We start from the raw sequence: 20788 nt of genomic DNA, 5'->3' as shown, positions 1-20788 counted from the left end.
ATACAGCAGAATCTGCAGAAGGGAGGAGACTGAGTATTTCTGGAAAGGGCCTGAGTTGACCTGTTGATGGAACCTCAAGAGCTGAAAAAGGAGTGGGGGGCCCCTAGTGAGAGGCAGCCTCTTGAGATGGCCCTGGACAGCCCTGGTGCCAGGTACCTCCCACTGTGTTCTCCACAGAGCTTCCTGGGCCAAGGAAAGGCCATCTGCAACAGAATCAGGTTTCCAGGCCCAGTGACCTTGAGCCCTCCCAACAGCTGAGAGAGAGCAGGCCACATGCCTCGGGGAGTGCCTGAGATCCTTGGGCAGCTGAGTAGCCTCTTCCCTAGGCCCCTGGGCCTATTTTTATACCACCCTAAGGGCACACACATGTTACAGAACCAAGAAGGAATGAGGAAAAAGTCCACAGGCCACTTAGAATTTAAAGCAAAGTGGAAAGAGTCCAGAGCCGAGCTCAGCAGGAAGCATCCACTACTTCCCTCTCAGGGCCACATCCCCTGTCACTGCTTATGGTTGGGCCCATAGTCCCTTTCAACATGGAGGCAACACCCATGTCTATCTCTCTGCCTCTTTGGCCACACCCCTGTTTAAACTGTTGTGGGCTATACACTTCCCTTTCCATACTCTTGAACACTCACTCAAAGGTCCTTCACAACCCAGTTACCATCATTTCTTGGCCGCTGGGCCACTCTCTACCCCAGGCATACTAGAACATGGGGGACCCCCAAAGAGGCTGTGTACTCCTGTCTCTGTACTTAGCTACATGCTGTCCAGGCTGCCTGGAAGAGCTGATGATTGTCCCACCTGGATAATGTGACCTTTCATCTTCAGGTCAATTGTCATCTCAAGTGGTTGAGATAATTAGGTACCTGTTGTCTTCTGTTTCCCCTGATATTCTGTGTTTGCGTTTCTCATAGCAGTCCCTTGTGGTTGTCTGCTGAACTGTCTTCTTGAGGGAGATGCCATGTCTTTCACCTGAGTATCCTAACATAGGGTATACTTAGATGACTGGCACCTAGTAGGTGTTTAATAAATGTGGGATGGATGGGCAGACGGATGGCTGGAAGGACCAAGAAGGACCAAGAAGGGAGCTGGCCTGGACTTATCCATGTGACTACAGGACTGTAGTATACATTGTCACATCTTATCTATGTCTGTGATTTGGGTACTGGAAGTTCCTTAGCATTTTCCTAGAAGTATCTTTCCTTCTCTTAATTCCTTTTTTTCTTGGTTTATCCAGAGAACCCTAGTCAGTATAGTTAATTTTTAGTTTACTGAGTTCTTTAATGTTGCTTGAGATAAGCATTTTTAGGCATCCTTACAACCACCAGAGATTACTGACATTGATAGTAAAAATGGTTAAGTACTTGGGGCACCTGGATGGCTTGGTCAGTTAAGTGTCCACGTTGGGGTCAGGTCAAGATCTTGGGGTCCTGGGATTGAGCCCCGCATCAGGTTAGCTGTTCAGCGGGGAGTCTGCTTCTCTCTCTCCCTCTGCTTTAACCCCCTGCTCAAGGTCTCTCTCTCTCTCTCTCTCTCTCTCTAAGTAAATCCATAAATAAAAATCTAAACAAAAAAGATAAGTGCTTTACATGTTTTAACTCCTTTTATTCTCATAGAAAGAGAAGTAGATCTTGTTCATTCCATTGAATGAATGGTATGGAGACCTTAGAGCCTGATGCCATTTGCTGCGCTCTGCTAGGGGCTAAATATAAGTCATGTTAGAGAATCTCTCCTCTTCCCCTCACGCTGTAGAGCCTGGGGTTATTGCCTTTGTCTCAGACTCAGTCTTACGGAAGAATAGCAAGCACATATCTCATAGACTTATAACCGGGTGATGCTTTAGACACCTGCAATGACAGATTTTTATCTTCATAAAATCCTGGGAGAGCAGTTACCTTTATTTCCATTTCACAGATGAGGAAACAGAGGTTTAGTAATGAGCATGAGGTCAGACAACTAATAAGCGACAAGCTGGGATATGAAGTCTGGCTCTGGAGTCTATTCCCTTAACTGCTAGGCTCCATTATGTATAAGGAAACTAAAGAAGAGAAGAGATGGACTGTGACCTGGAGGTACAAGCATTATATCTGTAATACTGGCCCTTCTACAGGTGTGGGTGGAGCCCGGGGATGAGGCCTTTCTTCCTGGGAAGGAGATTTGGTTTGAGGAAGAAGATGACGATTAGAATCAGCCAGACCTGGGTCTCCCATCCCGGGCCATGTGTGTTGGGCAGGTTACTCAATCTGAGCCTTCCCTCAGTTGTGAGAGGGAGATGATACTGGAAGCTGCCTCCCAGGATCCCTGCCGGGGACCGGTGAGCGATGGCATAATAAGCACCTGGTATCATACTGGCTCATAGAGAGAGAGCACGTTAGCTGTTCATTCCCTTCTCTGCTTATGAGTCATGTATATCCTAACTATTGTGCATTGAAAGGTTTTTTTCATACTCGAAGTAGGCACCCAATGTGGTAGGCTGAGCAGTGGACCCGCCAAAGGTGTCCACATACTAATCTTACAAACTTGTGTGAGTATGTTATCTTATGTAACAAAAGGGCCTGTGCAGGTGTGACTAAATTAAGGGTTTTGAGATAGGAAGCTTATCCTGGATTATCTGGGCAGGCCCAGTGTGATCACCAGAATCCTTCTAAGGTTGACAAGGACATGTGACTGTGGGAGTGGGAGGCAAGAGATTGGAAGATGCTGTTCTCTGGCTCTGAAGATGTTAGAAGGGGCCGTGAACCAAGGCACGCAGGTGGCCTCTACAAGCTAGAAAAGAGAAGGAAACCGATTCTTCCCTAGAGCCTCCAGAAAGGGTACAGCTGGCCAACTCATTTATTGTAGCTCCCCGAGACTGATTTTCCTCTGGAACTACAAGATAATTTCAGATTGCTTTAAGCCACTACATTTTGGTCACTTGTGACAGCCGAAGTAGGAAACTAATACTCTCTGGGATTCAACCAAAATAATTCTTGCTGCATTAGACAGTAAGCTGTTGGAGTTTCTAGCGGAGGCTCATGCTGCTCCTACAAGCCCCTTGGATTTCGGAGTTGACCAGAAGTTGCTTCCATCATTAGGACACTTGAGAATGAAGTTTGTGCTAAATTCGAAGCAGGCTACTGTAGGAAGGTAGGGGGAGAAGGGACCCCACAGTAAGTTTCCAGCACCGTGCAGCCATATCATGGGTCACTTCAGGCACTAAGTTGTCTCGGGAGCCACAGGTGCCAATCACAAGTTGGGCTCCAGGTATTCCTGACCTCTTCGTGAACATACACTGATGAGTAGGGACTGCATTCCCCAACTGGTGCGTGTCTGTCTTGTTACTAATATGTTTAAACAAATATTGAGATGTTTATCATATTTTATTAACATCAAAGCTTTGTAATATGTATAGTGTGTGTTTCATTTTTGGGTTCAATAAAAATCTCCGTGTTCCCAGCACCTGGCATGGTGCTAGGTACATTGGAAGTGCTCGGCTCATGTTTCTTAGATGGATGAGCTAAACAATTAATGGCCCAACTGGTCAGGAGCTTTCCCAGAGAGTGAGGGGGATGTTACCCCTCAAATTTTAATACGTCACATATGGGATATGTATTTTGTATTTTTCAACGCTATAAATAAACTTGAGTGGTCCTCAGCCAAGAAATTCTCTCGAATCTTCTCTCACTATTTTATATTTTAACTGAGTTACAAAGGCATGTCGAAAAGACCCCCTTATAGCAGGTTATTTTTATTGATGAAGGAAGTAGTGTTTGGTTTGGCAAGGCCTCCCGGGGCAGTGCTGCTCGCTTCTGAGTGCACAGGGAAGTCACCTGGAGAGCTTGTCCCAACAGTGCTGGGCCCCACTTCCAGAGCTGCTGATTCAGTAGGCCTGGGGTGGAGCTGGAGTATTTGCATTTTTCACGAGCAAATCTTGGGTGGGGATGCCGATGCTGCTGGTCTGGTGACCACACTCTGTCAAAGGTTGTCTTCAAGCCAAGTACAAAAAGCCTCTTTTGGGCTCTGCCTGTGAAAACATACAGGTAAACATAAATTAGCTGGCAAAGTTGTTTAAAATTTTAAAAATTAACAGGATCTCTGAAGGGTTTATTTAAATTTAAGGATTTTGAATGAGTCGGTTTGCCTTTTTGGGAAGGTTAAGATGCTTTAGACATCCTCCTGCCCGAGAACTGTAGTGAGCTCTGAGTGGATAAGATCTGAATCGTGCACATGGCCATGGTCTTGGAGTCTGCGAATGTGTTCTGTGTCCCTTCTAGCTCACTTAACCTGTGTGACCCGTGTGTTCCTCTATTGAAAAATTGAAGCGATAATCCTTTAGCACATTGTCCTTCGCTGCCTGTATCTCAGTAGACATTAACGTCTTTGAGGGCGATGTTGCATCTGTCGCTGTGCCCATATGGCCTGGCACCTGGTAGATGCTCCGTGCGTATTCACTAAAGAAGCGCTCGGCACACCTGCCTTGGGAGGCACTGGTGGTGCTCAGTAAGGTTAAGGAACTTAGCAAACGTGAGCATAAGCGGAGGGAGAATAGCTACACATCTTCCTGAGCTAAAAGAGAAATCGGATGGTGATTTATAACCATGTAGATTGTGGTTTATGGAACAGCCATCTGGGCCTCATGCTTGGATCCACCTCCGTGCATATGTCTTCATGCGGTTCTTATGTTTCAGCCTAGCATCAAAGGGGTGTTTTTGTATGTGTGTTTGTTTGTTGTTGTTGTTGTTGTTGTTTTTTCCCCAGAAGCAGAACAGAGCAAGGACTCCCTCTCTGTACTTGGTTAAAGCCCGGTCATCCTCGAGTTGGGGACTGGTCAGTAGGTACATGCCAGTGTGCTCAACCCCAGCAAGGGGAGGAGGTCGCTTACCAACAAGCTCAGGTCAGGTCCCAGAAGACCTTTTAAAACTAGAATAAAAACTGAAAAAAAAAAAAAAAAAAAAAAAAAAAAACTGAGTCAATGCCAATAGATGAAAATCAATGTACTTCATAAAAATTGATCTTCCAGCTTTTTTCTTTTCTTTCTTTCTTCTTCTTCCTCTCTCCCTCACTCTTTCTTCCTTTCTGCCTTCCTTCCTCTCAGAAAAGACCTGATGATCTGTTAGTGCTGGGTTGGCACTCCTCAGGCCACAATTGGCTAAAACAGCCAGCAGCCGCCCCCTGCATTTGTCCTATTCCTCACCATTCCCTCTGGTCTTACATACAGCTTTTGTTATTCATTCCTTACATGCAATTGAGGTTTGTGATCCTCAAACTATTGTGTTCTTATGATTGTCATGAACTTCCTCAGGGACCCTAAGCACTGGCCTAGGGGGCTTTGAAAGATCCTTGTTGGGGGAGCATTTTGACTTCAAAATAATGCCCATCATTGTTTATATGAATCATTTCTGCTCCTGAAGATTTCAAACACTAGAAAAGGGCATAAATATCTCTCACAAAACATGTATGGGAGAAAGTGGGAAAAGCCAGCTCCTTCCTCTATGAAGTGTCCTTTGTCCTTTTGATAGGAAGATGGGATTTGGTTTGGAGGGACCCATTATTCACCTGGTCACATGGTCACAGGGTCAGCCTAAGCCCCCAGGGTAGGGGAGGTGACCAAACAGAGTGGTCCAGAACAATAGTGAAGCTCTTGCCATTTGGTGGTTAACCTTCCATGTTTGTAGAGGGCTTCACAGCTTTAAACCTCTTTCCATTAAGTTGTTCCAATTCCACCTCTACCATTTATTTAGTAACTACAGTTTTAGGAGGTCACTTTAGTACCCTGTGCCTCCATTTCCCCATTTGGAAAACAGTGATAGTGTTTACCTCACCTACTGGTGAAAATGAACTGAAATAATAATGTTTGCCAAAGAATTTGTCCCAGTGTTTCACGTTTTCTAAACATGTAGGTATTGGTTTCTTGGAAGGTACTCTGTAAGGCTTTCGGGAAAGGGATAATTATCCCTATTTCTCTGAAAGGAAAACTGAAGCTTAGGGAAGTCAAGGGCCTTACCCTGGGATAGCCAAGGAGCCGAGAAATCCACAGGCTTCCCCTCTGGTTCTGTGCCATCCCTAATCCCTCTCTCTGGGAGGGTAAAATCTCCTCTTAGTAATGGCTCCAGTCACGATGCAGATGACAACACTTTGACATGAGCTTTATCTGCAGGAGAAGATGGAAGCTGGTGGCAAAAACCTCCTCTTTCTCACACATTTCCTCTGAAGGAGGAGGAAGACGAGAGGAGGAGGACATGCAGCCTGGATTCCCTTCCCTGTTGTGAAGGGTAACTAGCTCCCTTTGCTGGGAGATTCTGAGAGAAATCAGATGGGAATTAAAGCCTTTCCCGGCCCCGTTCTGCTTCTCGAAGGGGATCCTGCAGTGGAAGAAGCTCTAAAGCAAAGTGCCTTTTAAGGGTTAGCCTGCAGCTGGCGTGTTTCTTTTGACTTGATGTTTACCCCCCTGTCTTGTGAGACTCCTTTCAGAGAGACTTGTGGAGATTTTATTCTGAGCTTCAGATGTACTGGTACTTTATTTATGACTAGCTCTAAAGTGCTCCATTTTTATAGTCACCCAACAGTTTAATTTTAACCTTTAGGGGGAGTGTATTTTCCTAATAATATAGAATAGAATTGTATGAAAGACCCAATATTTAACCATTTTTTTTTACCTCCAAAAATTGCAATCCTACCCGGTTCAATGGAATACTTGACAAGGACAGAAATAGTAACAGAGATTAGCATTATATGACAAGTTAAAAATTGTCCACTGTTTCTTCCCAGGTGCATTAGATATCTTGTAGCCTTGGAAAGCTCAAGGATATCCTGTAATAGAGACCTTCCTTGTCTAGTCTGTTCTCTTCTTCCGGTGGGTTTTGCGTCTCTGACATTCCCTGCCTATGGCAGTGAACAGAGTTGAGAATTATTTTAATTATTCATAGCATTTGTAATTTTGGATAACATGATTTCTGGTAGGCTGGCATGTGGCACTTCGCTTAGGTCACAAATTTTAGAATCTGTAACTATTAATCAAATCTAGGTTCTTGGTATATTTTGTGTACCACTTGCAAAAGCTCCCAAATTATGTGTTAATCATCACCAGGGCGGTCTAGAGTTCAGGCTCCATCTGTAGCCATACCTAATAGCTTTTTAAAAATTAAAAAAAAAAAAAGAAATAGATTGAGGTAATGTATACATACAAAAGGTGCTATAGTAGTGTGCCTGGCATATAATATTATATATATAAAATATATATATAATAATAACCCACTAATTGCTAGCAGCATCTGGACTTGGAGTGGACAGGGAAGGGCAAGTTTTGAATTACATCTCCTGCAGAAAAGAGCACTACAGGGTGATAGATGCAGGCACAGGACGACAGAGCAGATGCCTTCGTCGCAGCCTTCACTGGCGGGAGGGCAAAGTCTTGCAGGATTCTGAACTGAGTAGTAAGGCACTGTGCTTGGCTTTGCTTTCTTGGCTGGTGGTGCTGCCAGGGTGTGTCTTGCACTTGCGTGCAGGCTATCCTTGGAATTGCAGGGTCGAAACCCACGGACTGACTGCTCACGAGCAACCCAGAAGAACCCTAGCTACGGATCGTGGGGAACTGGCTGCACCGCAGAACTGCCTTCACGGGCTGGTACAAGGGAACCGGCCCCCGCACTGGTGGACAAGTCTGGCTCTTGCCCTTCGTCTGCAAATGATCCCGTTTCCCTATTCGTTTACATGTACTTGCTTTGCAGGTAAAATGATCTATTCTAGTGGCATTTCCAAAACTGAGGATTTGCTGCATTCAAGAAGTATATGAAGGATCTGCTGGTTTGTTCCGTATTATGTTTCTGGTCTGCGTCTTGAAGACTTTGTGGTTGGTTTATGGGTTTAAGGATGTAGATACGGCAAAGATAAAAAAAAAAGAACTAGATTAAAAATAGTGAGCATAGTGAGTCAGTGTCAGGCTTTCGAGCTGGTGAGTTGAGAGGTGTGAGTTAACCCTTACCACGTTTGTGACCTGTGTGTCGAGTGGGGAGATACTTGCTTCAAGTCTGCTTTTGTGTAAGAGGCGGTGTGCCGCGTGAGGAAGGACCACGCTGGCTTCCCACCTCGCTTTCCCCTTCCCCTAGAGCCGAGAAAGACTGCAGGAGAGTAATCGGTCATTATTCATCAAAGAATGGTTGGGGCTACCAAGTTTTAGTTAGTTCCTTGGGTGCAATTCTCTAGCAAGCGTCCACGGCACTGCTCTCCTCTGTTGGTTCAAGAGGCAGCCACACATTTGCGGGCCAGAAGTCAGGGCTTCCTTGTTGAAGTTGGCATCCGAGTCAGTACCCTTCTCTGTAGGAAAAGGCAGGGTTTTCTGCAAAAGACCCTTGCTCCTTCTTAAGAAACTATTTGTCTGTTTTCTTTGGGTTTTTTATGTAACTAAGTAAAAGAGATTTTGACCAGAAATCTTTTGGGACAGAAAGTGCTGATTCTAGCAGAGTTGAAGTGAATTAATTCTAGCTCTAGGGAACCCATTCCTAGAGAGGCCGTACTAGTGTCGTGTAATGCAGCGAGCCTCAGGGTGTCTCACAACTCCAACATGATCCCTCACTTGCAGGAGAGGCCGGTGATCGCTCTTATTCTGCGGTTACGGAATTATATGAAGAAGGAGTCTTTTAAAACTCTGGTTGTGTGAAGTTCCAGACCCTTGACCCAGGTCAACCATCTATGCCTCAGTATCTCTGTTGAGATAGGTCTCCACATCCCTATGTTCCAGATGAATTGGAGGCTCGAAGCGGTTACTAATTTTGCTTGGGTCTTGCGGGTAGTCTGTGGGAACCAGAATCCAATAGATGAAAATCAATGTACTTCATAAAAATTGATCTTCCAGCTTTTTTTCTTTTCTTTCTTTCTTCTTCTTCCTCTCTCCCTCACTCTCTCTTTCTTCCTTTCTGCCTTCCTTCCTTTCAGAAAAGACCTGATAAGAGGAGTCCAGAGCCCATATTCTTTTGACAGATAACTGTCACCCAATAATTGTGATAGAATACAGGTACCCGTGGGAGAGGTGACCCATGGGAAGCCAGTAGTGGTCCTTCTGCCCTGGTGTGATTTAGTGTACTGCCATCTCTTCAAGAGCGGGCTTGCTGAGACATAGGCCCGACGTTAGGTGATGAAGAGCACCCAGAGCCCTGGATAGCCGGGCTTGAGGGGAAAGCCAGGAGCAAATGCAAGGTGGCCCAGGTAAGCTCGTCAAACTCTTTGCCAGGGGCCAACTCCAGACATAGCTTTGGGCATGTCGTGGCCTCAGAAGTATAGCCCAGGGATGTCATGTCAAAAATGGCAACACGGGAACAAACACTGCCAGTTATTGGGCACTTGCAAAGCACCACACATAAAGCATCCTCTCACGTAATGACCACCACCACCAGGTGTGATAGGTGGTGCAGTGCCCGTTCCACAGGTCAGGCCCCTGAGGTAACCTAATGGAGATCATAATTTAGTCAACGGCAGAATCAGGATTGGAACCCGGATTTGTCTGACTCCAAAGCCTGTGTTTGTCCCTGAATGCCACTCCTTAGCCCTAATCTGTTCCCCTGTAGCACTTGTATCCAGCTCCTAACTTGGAGGCCTCAACTTGGAACAGACCCTTTGTGGGGAGCACTAGGAAGCTAGGCAGCATGACTCTGAAACTGTAGTGGGGAAATGATGTTAGCGACGGCATGCTGAAGGGATGCGCACAGGGGCATCCGCTGGGCCTTTCTGACCATGCAGATCCACAGTAGAACTTCCCCATCCTCTCTCCAAGGGGATACTCCACAGAGCTCAACTGTAAAGGGCCCATTATGGGAGCCTCCAGAGTAAGGACTGATTTCTAGAACTTTAGCTACCCCTGTCTTTCCAGATTTCTCTTTGTCTCGAGGGAAAAATTGAGAAGTCAGAATATAATAGGGAAATGAAATATTCTAAGCATTTGGAAGCAAAGTGGAAAAAGATAGTCACTGGAGGAATTTGAGATTCTTGTTTTCAATTTTTTTTCTCCTCTAGCAAGAGGTTTTTTTTTTTTTTTTTTTTTTTTTTATCCATATGGACTTACCCATTTGCTATAGCAGCAGAGAGACTCCTATAAAGTTTTTTTTTTTTTAGAACACTTGACAACATCTTGGAAAGCTGAAGTTATAAATATCATATACAATAAGGTGGATAAAGTTGCCAAATCAAAAGAAGAGGCGGGCAAGGCATTGAAGCAGCAAGAGAAACAGACACAGGGACCGAAGCCCCATGCAGCCCCTGAGTTCCACATTCTTCAGCTTTCTGTTTCACAGCTGCCACGAAAGCTAAAGCTGATGTGCTGAAGGGCCAAAGATGGGACAGAGGGTCTGGAACCCCTTGTGCTACTGGGCTAGGAGGGCATCGAGCATCAACCAAGCAAGCAGCAACTTACAGGGTTCACAGGGAGAGATGCTCTTAAATAACTCCCCACCTAAGAGAAGTTGATGTGCCACCATATAGATTTCCCTCGTTTCTGGAGTATCTTCTGGGGTGTTTTTTTTTTTTTTTTAGATTTTATTTATTTATTCATGAGAGACACAGATAGAGAGGCAGAGACATAGGCAGAGGGAGGAGAAGCAAACTCCCTCCAGGGAGCCCGATGCAGGACTCCATCCTGGGATTCCAGGATCATGACCTGAGCCAAAGGCAGATGTTCAACCACTGAGCCACCCAGGCATCCCTTGTTTCTGGAGTATCCTAAGATGATGGCCAGGCCCCACCAGCTCAGTTCCATGGGACTGTGTCTCCAGAACCACGCTGTGGCCCATGAGCCATGGGATCATGAGATGATACTGGACTCCAACACTGATAGAGGTGTCCAAAAAAAATAGTCAGCTGGACAAATCCTGCACCAGGTCATGGCCTAGGAACGCAGAGGAAAGAGACAACACAGATGAGACAGGCATTTAGGAGGGCGTTTCTCCAGAGTTCATTTTGCTTTTTGGTTTGGTTTCATGATTGGACTTCTTCCCCTCCCCACCCCTTTTCTATTTTTATTTTTGGAAAGGGGCAGAGGAAGGAGTGAGAAAGGCATGGAGGCCTGTTGGTTAGCAAGCAGACGTTCCTAGTACATGTGACCACCGATGCTGACCTTCCCTTCCCATCCCTCCCTGTCTCTATGCCCAGCCCAGTGGTCACTGAAGCCCCCACTTCAAGGACCCCTCTTGAGCCATCCCTGACGCGAAATAGCCTGTCCTCAAGCTTTCAGATTGGAAGGGCTTGGCCTGACTTCTGTCATCCTGGTGATGGTTGGGGAGGTAGTACTGTTCCTCCATAAGAACTGGAAGGACCGTTGCCTTTTCTCTGCTGTGAGCTCTTGGATGTGGCCTGGTGTGGCCAGCCCTCCGCTCTTGCTCAGCATCCTATCTCCTAGCTCGTCTTCTCTGCCTGCTGTCCTCCCAGCATTTTGACTCTGTTGGTTGCCAGAACGTTGTATGCTACATCCTGCGTGGAATCTTTTAAGCTTTAGGTTAGTAAACCTAACCTAGGTTTACTTTACTAACCTAGGTTTAGGTTGGGTGTACTTTTTTCTCCCCACTTTCAGTATCCAGCTAACTCTTAGGTCTCAGCTCAAATTCCCCTTCAAGCAACAAATCTTGAGTGTCCAGTGAGGAGTACATAGCTGGCACTATATCAGTGAATAGGTGAACCAAAAGCCCTGCCTCTTTGAACCAGCATGCTCTCTCTTCCTTAAGAAATTTTTATCCATCCTTAAAAAAAAAAAATGGGGGGTGGGGGGAAGCCTGGGTGGCTCAGCGGTTGAGCGTCTGCCTTCAGCTCAGGGCGTGACCTGGGTCCTGGGATCGAGTCCCACATCAGGCTCCCTGTATGGAGCCTGCTTCTCCCTCTGCCTGTGTCTCTGCCTCGCTCTCTGTGTCTCTCATGAATAAATAAATAAAATCTTAAAAAAAAAAACCCAACCCCCTCCTCCTGCAATCCCCTGGCTAGATCAGGACTAGTACCTGACAGATGTTGTCTGTCCTCCCTTGTGCATTATTGACTTATGCCCAGTCCCCAGTGTTAAACTGTCCCCTTCTGTGAGGTTAGGGATTAAACACCACCGTGTACCCAGCAGGTGCTCAGTTGATATGGGTCAAGGAATGGGTAAAAGAATGAACGAATGATGATTTTTGTTGACAAATAGCAGTATCAGGCATGAGGGTCACACTCCTGGATGGAAGTTGTTTGAACTGATGTATGAGGCTCATGAAGAAGCTGCACTGTGCTTTTACAGTGCGCAGAACTCTCACGTTCTTGGTCAGCCTTGTCCGGGGTCTAGGTCCACCATTGCTGAGGCTTTAGGCATCTCTCTAGGTATCATTTAAAAAAAAAATTGTAGCTGTGCCTGACTTTAATGCAGCTACTGTTTGCCTTTCCTCCCAGGATGGAGATCTCCAAGGGACTTGGTGAGAAAGTCTTAACTCATGAAAACTAGCACCCCATTTACCTGCATGCCTGGAGCCCCATCTTCCCCTTGGCCCAGGTACCTACCGCCCATAGAGGTGGCCTTAGTTTGCATTAATCATTTTTGTGTGCTTTGCACTCAGCTACACTGGTATTCAGAGAAAAATGCTGCCATGACAACTGCCACAACAGATGGTATTTGATCAGTCTCTAAGCTACAGAGGAGATATACAGCCGTTCTTCCGAGGTTTGCATATTTTACTTTATCATGCGACCCAGTCCAGCCTTAATCGTGGTTGAAATGTGAAGTTTTCCATTTGCTTCCTATCCCTCCCATTCTCTTTCCAGTTGTTTGGTGTTTGTTTTGATTTTCCTTGCTTTCTGGCTGTCCTGGGGTGGAGATGTGCTCTTGGATGTGGGAAGCAAAGGCTACAACACACACAGTCGGTGGAAGTTGCCCTCCTAGTCTCAAGTTCAGAGATTGTTGAGAAACCATCCAACTTTGGGATGGAGATCTCAGCTGAGACTGGGAGAGAGCCTTCACTGTTGCCTTTTCCTCCTGGATCGTCACTGACTGTGCACGGTGGAGGCCACACATGGCCCCAAACCAAGGGAAGACGACGGAAGTGCGCCTTGATCTTGGTTGGTCCCCTTACTCCACCCATGCCTTCATGCAGCCCCGTTCTGCTCCCAGGGACCCCAAGCCACGCCACATGGTGGTCCTACCTCTGGGCCTCCCCCCCCCCCGCCCAGCTGAAACTCCGAGAACTCCCTCCAAGCTCTTGGACCCATTTCTGTGGCAGCAACTACTGGAACAGCTTTCTCCCCCAGCTCAAAGTACAGCTCCCACCACCCCTCGGCAACACTGGAATGTCAGGCTTTGCACAGATTTTTTTCGGCTAATTTTGGAAAGTAGTTTATATTGGCTGCTATGTGTTAATGAACAACTTTGGTCGTATTTACATACTTTGCTGGTTAAGAGCCTTTCCCATCACTCTGCATTCCCAGCTTTAATCAGATCCGCCTCTCGCACTGTGTGTCTGGATAGCACATGAGCCACGGGCCTCATTAAAGATGGACAAGAGGACACTCTTGTGCTGTAATGGGGCCCGGCCATTCCCCTCACCAGGTGTGGTGGCAGTTGGCAGTTTCAGCAGTGCAGGGGGACAGATTGATTGTTCACCTGTATGGTACTTAGAAGAAAACCTTAAGGTGAATTTCGATCACAAGAGAGGCTGGATCAAAGAAACATTCTCCCCTTCTGATCTCATTCCAAGTGAAGCCAGGAGGTTGGAATCCACATCTGACCCTATTCTGCTTCCCAGCCCTGCTCTCTTCCCGGGGTGCAGATGAAAAGAGCGTGGGTCTCAGCAGCCTTGTCAGGAGTGATTTTTAACCTTAATGGAACATTATTAAAGAGTGGATTTGAGACTTGAGGAATGTTTTTTGAACTCCTTCTGTGAGCAGAGAAATCATAGTAGAGGAAAAAAATTCAAGGCGCTTGATGGGCTTATGAATCGTCTCTTAAATGATGACCCAAGGTCTTATTTTTGGTTTTAACATATTCCAGGAGTGCAATCCGACCATCCAGATACTGCTCCCTGTTTCATCTCCTCTTTAGGAGAAAGCATTCTTGGTGCCCTTAGGCCTTCTCTCTTCACTTAATGAAGGAATATCCTGATGCTTCTTTTGCTTAATGCCCTGATTCTCCCTGAAATGCCCGGGGATTGGTGTGCGTGTCAGATGGCTCTGTGGACCCTAAGGAGAAGGGTTATATAAATGTGGGCTCCTGGACAGGAAGGAGGACTCTGCACCAGCACGGTCAGAAGAATCAAGCGCGGTGCCTGGAACAGAGCCGACATCTCCACAGTTATATTGATTGGTGAAAAGAATCGCAGGTTTCTCAACCTTGGCACTATTGACCTTTTGGGTAGGATTTTTCGTTGTTATTGGGGCAGGGGGAGGGCAGTCCTGTGCATCATAGGATGTTCACCATCATCCTTGACCTCTCTAGCTGCTAGATGCCAGTAGCACGCCCTCCCAACATTGTGATAACACAGAATGTTACCAGCCAGGTGTCCCCTGGGGTGGCAAGATCATTACCCCTTCTCTCCCACCCTCCCTGCCCTGTGGAGAACTGATCTAAATTATGAAATTCTTTGAAAGAATGATAGGGATTTAAAAAAGCAACAGGAGGAAGAAGTAGTCTAGGCAGCCTATTTATAATTATTCCTTTAATAGAATTTAACATTAAAAGAAAACCCAGTAGATGACCAAATTGAAAGGAACCAAGGGCTGGCCTTGCAGGAAGAAATTACCATGTTCTTTAAATGATATTATATGCATTGAATGTCCCATGAATGTGCCAAGTGAATGTGCACTATGCTTCTTGGAAGGAATCTCTATAGAATTACAATGTTATAGTAGAAGCAGAGCTTTTCTTAAATATGTTGGTGGATGTCTTTTTTTTTTTTTTTTTTTTTTTTTAATCCATGTCCCTCTGCTGCACTGTTGAAAAAACCTTAACCTACCCACGTCAGCACACCTCCATGACGCTTGCCAGGATAGATACCAAGTGTACTATTTTTGATTTTACATTAACAGATTCCGGGCGGTCAGCTTTTTATCTCAATTCCCACGGGGATGTAATTGCCGAAACCTCCCTTATCAGCCATGTGCAAGATCTACTGAAGAAGCAGGATAGGACTATTCAAAGAAAAAAAAAGGGGGGAGGTAGAAGATTTTTATAATTTTATCATGATTTAAGTATCAGTGCCTCTTTGTGGAGGCAACAAAGCTTTTGTGTGGTTTGGGTACATTGCCGTTGTGTCCAGTAGAGGAAATCAGGACTCAAAGTTCTCTTTCTCCAAAGCGGGATTTTGTAACAGGGGGAAATAGTATTTAGAGATGTAATTTTGATTACTTACAAATGTAAGCAGATTGCTTTGCAACACTTTCCACGAAGTGGCCGGGGCCCTTCCTGCCATTCTCTTCCTCCTTTCCCCTTCCTTCCATGTTGGTGGCACCTGATTGTCCCTGTCAGTCATTCTGGCTTGGAAGGAAGGAAGACTTAAAAAGCAATCTTGTGGGCAGCCTGGGTGGCTCAGCAGTTTGGCACCTGCCTTCGGTCCAGGGCGTGATCCTGGAGTCCCGAGATCGAGTCCCACATCGGGCTCCCTGCGTGGAGCCTGCTTCTCCCTCTGCCTGTGTCTCTGCCTCTGTGTGTCTCCCAGGAATAAATAAGTAAAATCTTTAAAAAAAAAAAAAAAAAAGTGGGGGTGGGAGGAGCAAAACAAGATTGCCTTTTTTTTTTTTTTTTTTTTTTTTTTAAGATTTTACTTATTTATTAGAGAGAGAGGCAGAGACACAGGCAGAGGGAGAAGCAGGCTCCCTGCAGGGAGCTTGATCCTGAGAACCTGGGATCATGACCTGAGCCAAAGGCAGATACTCAACCACTGAGCCACCCAGGTGCCCCCTTGCCTCCCCTTTTATAAGAAATGATTTTCTGCGATGGTGGCAGGCATAACTCGTAATATCAGCATTTCTTTAGTTTGCAGGAAATTGCATTTTGCCCCTTTTCGTAGAAATGGGGGGAGACGTCTCCCGGATGCCCATCTTTGAGGGTGAGCTGGAGGCTGGGAGAGAGGCGGGAACCTGTGCTGAAAGCTGCAAGGATGGAGCCACCTCAGGTTCAGCATGGAGGAGGGTGTTATAATATGAGATCAGTTTTATTCGGGTGTCCCACAGCCTAACTTCGTGTTTGGGAGGTCTGAAGACTGGGAGCAGGGAAGGCGAATGCCGGACATGGAGGAGGAGGACATGCATTTCGGGAAGCCTGCTTCGGAGCCAGACTGGACTCAAATTAGAGGTCACACCCTAGATGCTTTGCTCTGTGGCTGGGAAGTAGCCTTCTTCGGAATATCCCCTGGGGAGAGGGACGGAGCGTGGTCTCAGGGTTAAACACAGTCTGAGTTTCTAAGAATGCTGACTAGAGCCTAGGAAGGCAGGTGGGCAGTGGAGGGGGGTCTCCACTGTGAAATGCAAACCGTGTGAAATTCAAAGATCCTTGTGCCAGGTCAAAAGCAGTTTCTTTTATTTATGGTCACCGTTGACATTAATCGAGCCTGAACATTTTCCTGTAGACCAAAAAATCATTAGTCCTGACAAGTGAAGTCAAATCAGACCTTTGGGAATGACCTAATTGTTCTTTCCCGAGGGATGGACATTTGCTTGCCCTTGGCTGTGGCATCAGCCCTGGCAAGCCTGGAGGCCTCCCAGCCTCTGGCAGGTGGGTTCCTTGTTGTTGCAGAAAACATAAAGGGCAGAGGGGCTCATTGAGGCCACAGCCCTCCCTTGTCATCTGCAATGCCTGCCTTCCTGAGAATTTTGTGAGAAAATGCGGCCCAGAGCCCTGCTGAAACCCCTGTTCGCTGTCTCACATTTGATGGCGTGCCTCCTTGGTACTGGAAATTTCTCCCAGCTGCCAGTGGTCGGGTGGGTCTACTGTCCCCTTCGTCCCCACCTCCATTTTTCTGGCAGCTGCTCAAATTTTCAGGATGGTTCTAGTGACAGTGGTGCACATAGGCTCTCTCATTCCACTCTGGTTATTTTTGGCAGCCATGAGCAAGCCAGGGCCTTGACTTCTGGAGCTGTGTGGTTGGGATATTAGGTAACTTTTTCCTGTGCAAGTACAGACAAAGAGTCCTGACCTGCACCCATCCATCCATCCATCTGCCGTTCACACGTCCTTTTTCGTCGTTGGGAACCTTAGCAAATGCACAATGAACCCTCTCTCTGACATCGCCCTTTGTTCCTGATAAAAGGTGGCTCTGGAGAAGGCTGAACATTGATTGAGTGTATGTTGTTGTTGTTGTTTTTTTTTTTTTTTTCTTTTCCCAGATTGAAAACATAGATGCCTGCTTGAATTTCCTGGCAGCTAAGGGAATAAACATCCAGGGGCTGTCTGCAGAAGGTGAGTCAGAACACTTGTCATAAAGCTGCCTTTTCATCGTTAGAAATGCTCACCTGTTCCTTACTGATGCCTTTAATACAGTTAAGCCCAGGGGTGCTGGTGGGCTCTTCTGGTTTGGTTTTCTTCCTGGTTTTAAGGCTGCTCGAGGCCTGTCTAGACTCGAGGATGCCAACTTTCTGACACGTAAAGAATCACTCCAGGAATGTAGGTTCAACCATGCTGGCCACGTCTGCGAGAGACTGAGGGAGAGAGTCCTGGAAATGGAGCTGCTGCTCTTGAGGAGAGCTTAATCCAACAACGCCGATTCGATTCACCCGGCTAGCAATTCAGTTAATTATCAAGCCAGGCCTTATCTGTGGGAGAGAGAACGCTTAGCCACAGCACATATTTAAGTTGTACAGTTCCCAGGGAAAAATGCCGAATCCTTATCTCTTACTTTTATTAGAAGAAGCAGCACTTTTCCTAGCTCAAAAAGAAAAAAAAAAATAAATAAAAAGAAAGAAAACACGTGATGTATTAATGAGAGGCTACGTTTTGACATCCTGATTAGTTTTTAATTAACTCCAATTGGGTGGCTAATTAGCACATTAGCGTGTGCTGGTGGTTTGCTATTCAATTAACTATTGGTCTGGAGATGGCTGGTCCGAATTCTCAGCCGCCTCAGGCAGCATCTCGCCCTGGAATCTTCTGTGCTCTCTCCTGTTTGTAAATACCAGCAGCTGCCAGCTCAGGAGCTGCCACAGGCCCCGGCATCCTCCCAGGCTCATTAGGCTGCACCTGCCTCCAGTTGTCCCAGAACAGGTAAAGCAGTTTGGGCCTCACATGACACCACCTTTCCCTAGCGAGGCTGCTTGTTGAAAAGATGCCTATTAGCAGCGACTCAGGTGGTCAGGGGGGGACAGGGGGGCCAGTGAGGGAGGAAACAGCCCAGCGGAACAGGTAAGTGGGCCAGTGCGGTCCGCCTGGGGCCCGTTCCTCGCCGCTGCCAGCTTGGTGTTCCCGGCTGTGTGGACGGTACTGGACGGTACTGGGGGCGGGTGGCTACCGTTGGTGCCTCGTAGGCGTGTCACGTCTGAATGCGGCGACCTCTCAGGTGCCGGGCCTGTCCCAGGTCGGGGGTGGACACACCGCTTCCAGAGGTCTCCAAGGCTGCTGCTGGGTAGCCCCGGCTCTGGGAGGGGAGGTCCTTTGAGGAATCCTTTGCCCCTGGGGAGGGGCCCTCCACTGTGGAGCAGAGATCTGGGCTGAATGACATATGGAACGCACATTGCTGGGTGGGGGGGTGGGGGGGTTGGTGTGGTGTTTCCACACATAGGTAGGGAGGTGCAAAATCCCATTCGAGGAGCATCATTTCCTTCTGGCGGAGTTCCTGCGCTGGCTGGTGGGTGACAGGCACACACGCCTCGGGTTTCTGGGAAGTCGTCAGGCCCCAGGCCGTGCCCCCTGGCAGGCCATCAGTAGGGACTTTCACAGAGTCCTGCTCAGCACAAAGGACTCTGGAATGTGGACTCTGTGTAGGTCAGCTTCACCCCATGTGGCCTGGAGGTGACACGTGGCCACGCTGCCATCTATCTAAGCGTTCTCTTGCCTTCTGCCTTGCTCCCCTACACCTACCCCATCTTTTTTTTTTTTTTTTTTTTTTTGAGATTCTATGTGTTTAACAGCACAAGCAGGGAGAGCGGCAGGCAGAGGGAGAAGCAGACTCCCCACTGAGCAGGGAGCCCAATGTGGGGCTCGATCCCAGCACCGCAGAATCATGATCTGAGCTGAAGGCAGACATTTAACAAACTGAGCCACCCAGGCGCCATCCCTCCCCCAACTCTTTATACCTTAAGGCATAGGTTTTTCAGTAAATACTTTTGAATAAACCACCTGCGCTTTTTTTTTTTTTTTTAATGAGACAGAGAGAGAGAGAGAGAGAGAGAGAGAAGCAGGCTCCACGCAGGGAGCCTGATGCAGGATTTGATCCCAGGAAGATTTGATCCAGGGTCATGCCCTGGGCAGAAGGCAGGCGCTAAACCACTGAGCCACCCAGGGATGTCCCCTACCTGTGCTTTTTATTTTATTTTATTTTTATTTTTTTTCCACCTGTGCTTTTTAAAAAGGTTTTTATGTGTAGCAGCTCCAGCATTCACAACTGAGGTGAGAATTTATAATAGCTTGAGTTTACAGAGGAGAAAAGCTTGGTTTCAGGAGGTTATGAGTGACCTCCTCAAAGCCTGTACCTAGTGAGCAGCAGAGCCAGAGCTGAACCCAGGCCTCTGTGATTTCAGAACTTGTATTTGTGGTGTCTTTTGGGACAGCAGGTGGATGAAATCGAGGTGTGTCACGTACAGGTGAAAGAAACCAGAAACGATTTAGAACTCTGTTGGCTGGAACGCTGTCTCAGAGGATGTCGTGCAGCCCACAGAGGCATATCGTGCAGACGCTCAGCCCCAGCCTCATCCATGTTAGGATGTGGCCTTGAAGGGTCTCTGTGCACAGAAGATTAGGATGTGGCCCTGGAGGGGCACTGAACCAGTGTGTTGAGGTATCCGTCATGGGGCACACCTGTGAAGAGCCTTCATGCTGGTTCAGTAACTGCCCCACCCCCCACGATGTTGAACCCACCCATCTTCCCTGCTGAGTAGAGACTCACTTCCTGATTGACGTCTTGGCCAGAATGCGTAACTCGTCAGTCGTGGTCAGTTATTAGAACAGTTTTATGCTAATGTTTACAACGGTGTTTTAATTTTTTCTTTAAATTCAATTTAATTAACACATAGCGTATTATTAGTTTCAGGGGTAGAATTTAGTGATTCATCAGTTGCATGTAACACCCAATGCTCATCACATCAAGTGCCCTCCTTCGTGGCCATCACCCAGTTGCCCCCTCCCCCCACCTCCGCTCCAGCAACCCTCAGTTTGTTTCCTACAGTTAAGAATCTCTTGTGGTTTGTTCACCCTGTTTCTGTCTTACTTTATTTTTCCTTCCCTTCCCCTATGTTCATCTGTTTGGTTTCTTAAATTCCACATATGAGTGAGATATGGTATTTGTTCTCTGACTTATTTCGCTTAACATAATACCCCCTAGTTCCATCCACATCATTGCAAATGGCAAGATTTCATTCTTTCTGATGGCTGAGTAGTATTCCATTGTGTGTGTGTGTGTGTGTGTTTGTATACCATATATATACACACATATATACCAAAAATTTTTACATATATTTTTACATATACCATACACACACACCCACCACATATCTTCTTTATCCATTCATCTGTCAATGGACATCTGGGCTCTTTCCATAGTTTGGCTACTGTGGACATTGCTGCTATTACATGAGATGCGGGTGCCCCTTCGAATCACTATGTTTGTGTCCTTTGAATAAATACCATTGTGGTGCAATTGCTGGGTCGTAGGGTGGCTCTATTTTTAAGTTT

The 20788-nt window shown here is 46.7% G+C and overlaps 1 protein-coding gene across 10 annotated transcripts in view; it reads left to right on the top strand.

The window, feature by feature from the left end:
• The window catches only part of NAV2 (neuron navigator 2), a 396930-nt gene that overhangs the window by 136522 nt on the left and 239620 nt on the right, over window positions 1–20788 (top strand). For 9 of the 10 annotated variants that reach the window (XM_041729744.1, XM_041729743.1, XM_041729751.1 and 6 more), the window contains exon 4: window positions 17293–17365. The exons of the other annotated variant lie outside the window; for it this stretch is intronic. In XM_041729744.1, coding sequence (XP_041585678.1) covers window positions 17293–17365 — 73 coding nt within the window. The remainder of the gene's footprint in view (window positions 1–17292; window positions 17366–20788) is intronic. 10 annotated transcript variants of the gene reach the window in all.

Source organism: Vulpes lagopus, chromosome 15 (genome assembly GCF_018345385.1).
Source record: "Vulpes lagopus strain Blue_001 chromosome 15, ASM1834538v1, whole genome shotgun sequence".
Classification (NCBI taxonomy): Eukaryota; Metazoa; Chordata; class Mammalia; order Carnivora; family Canidae; genus Vulpes; species Vulpes lagopus.
This window is presented reverse-complemented; position numbering and strand designations above follow the sequence as displayed.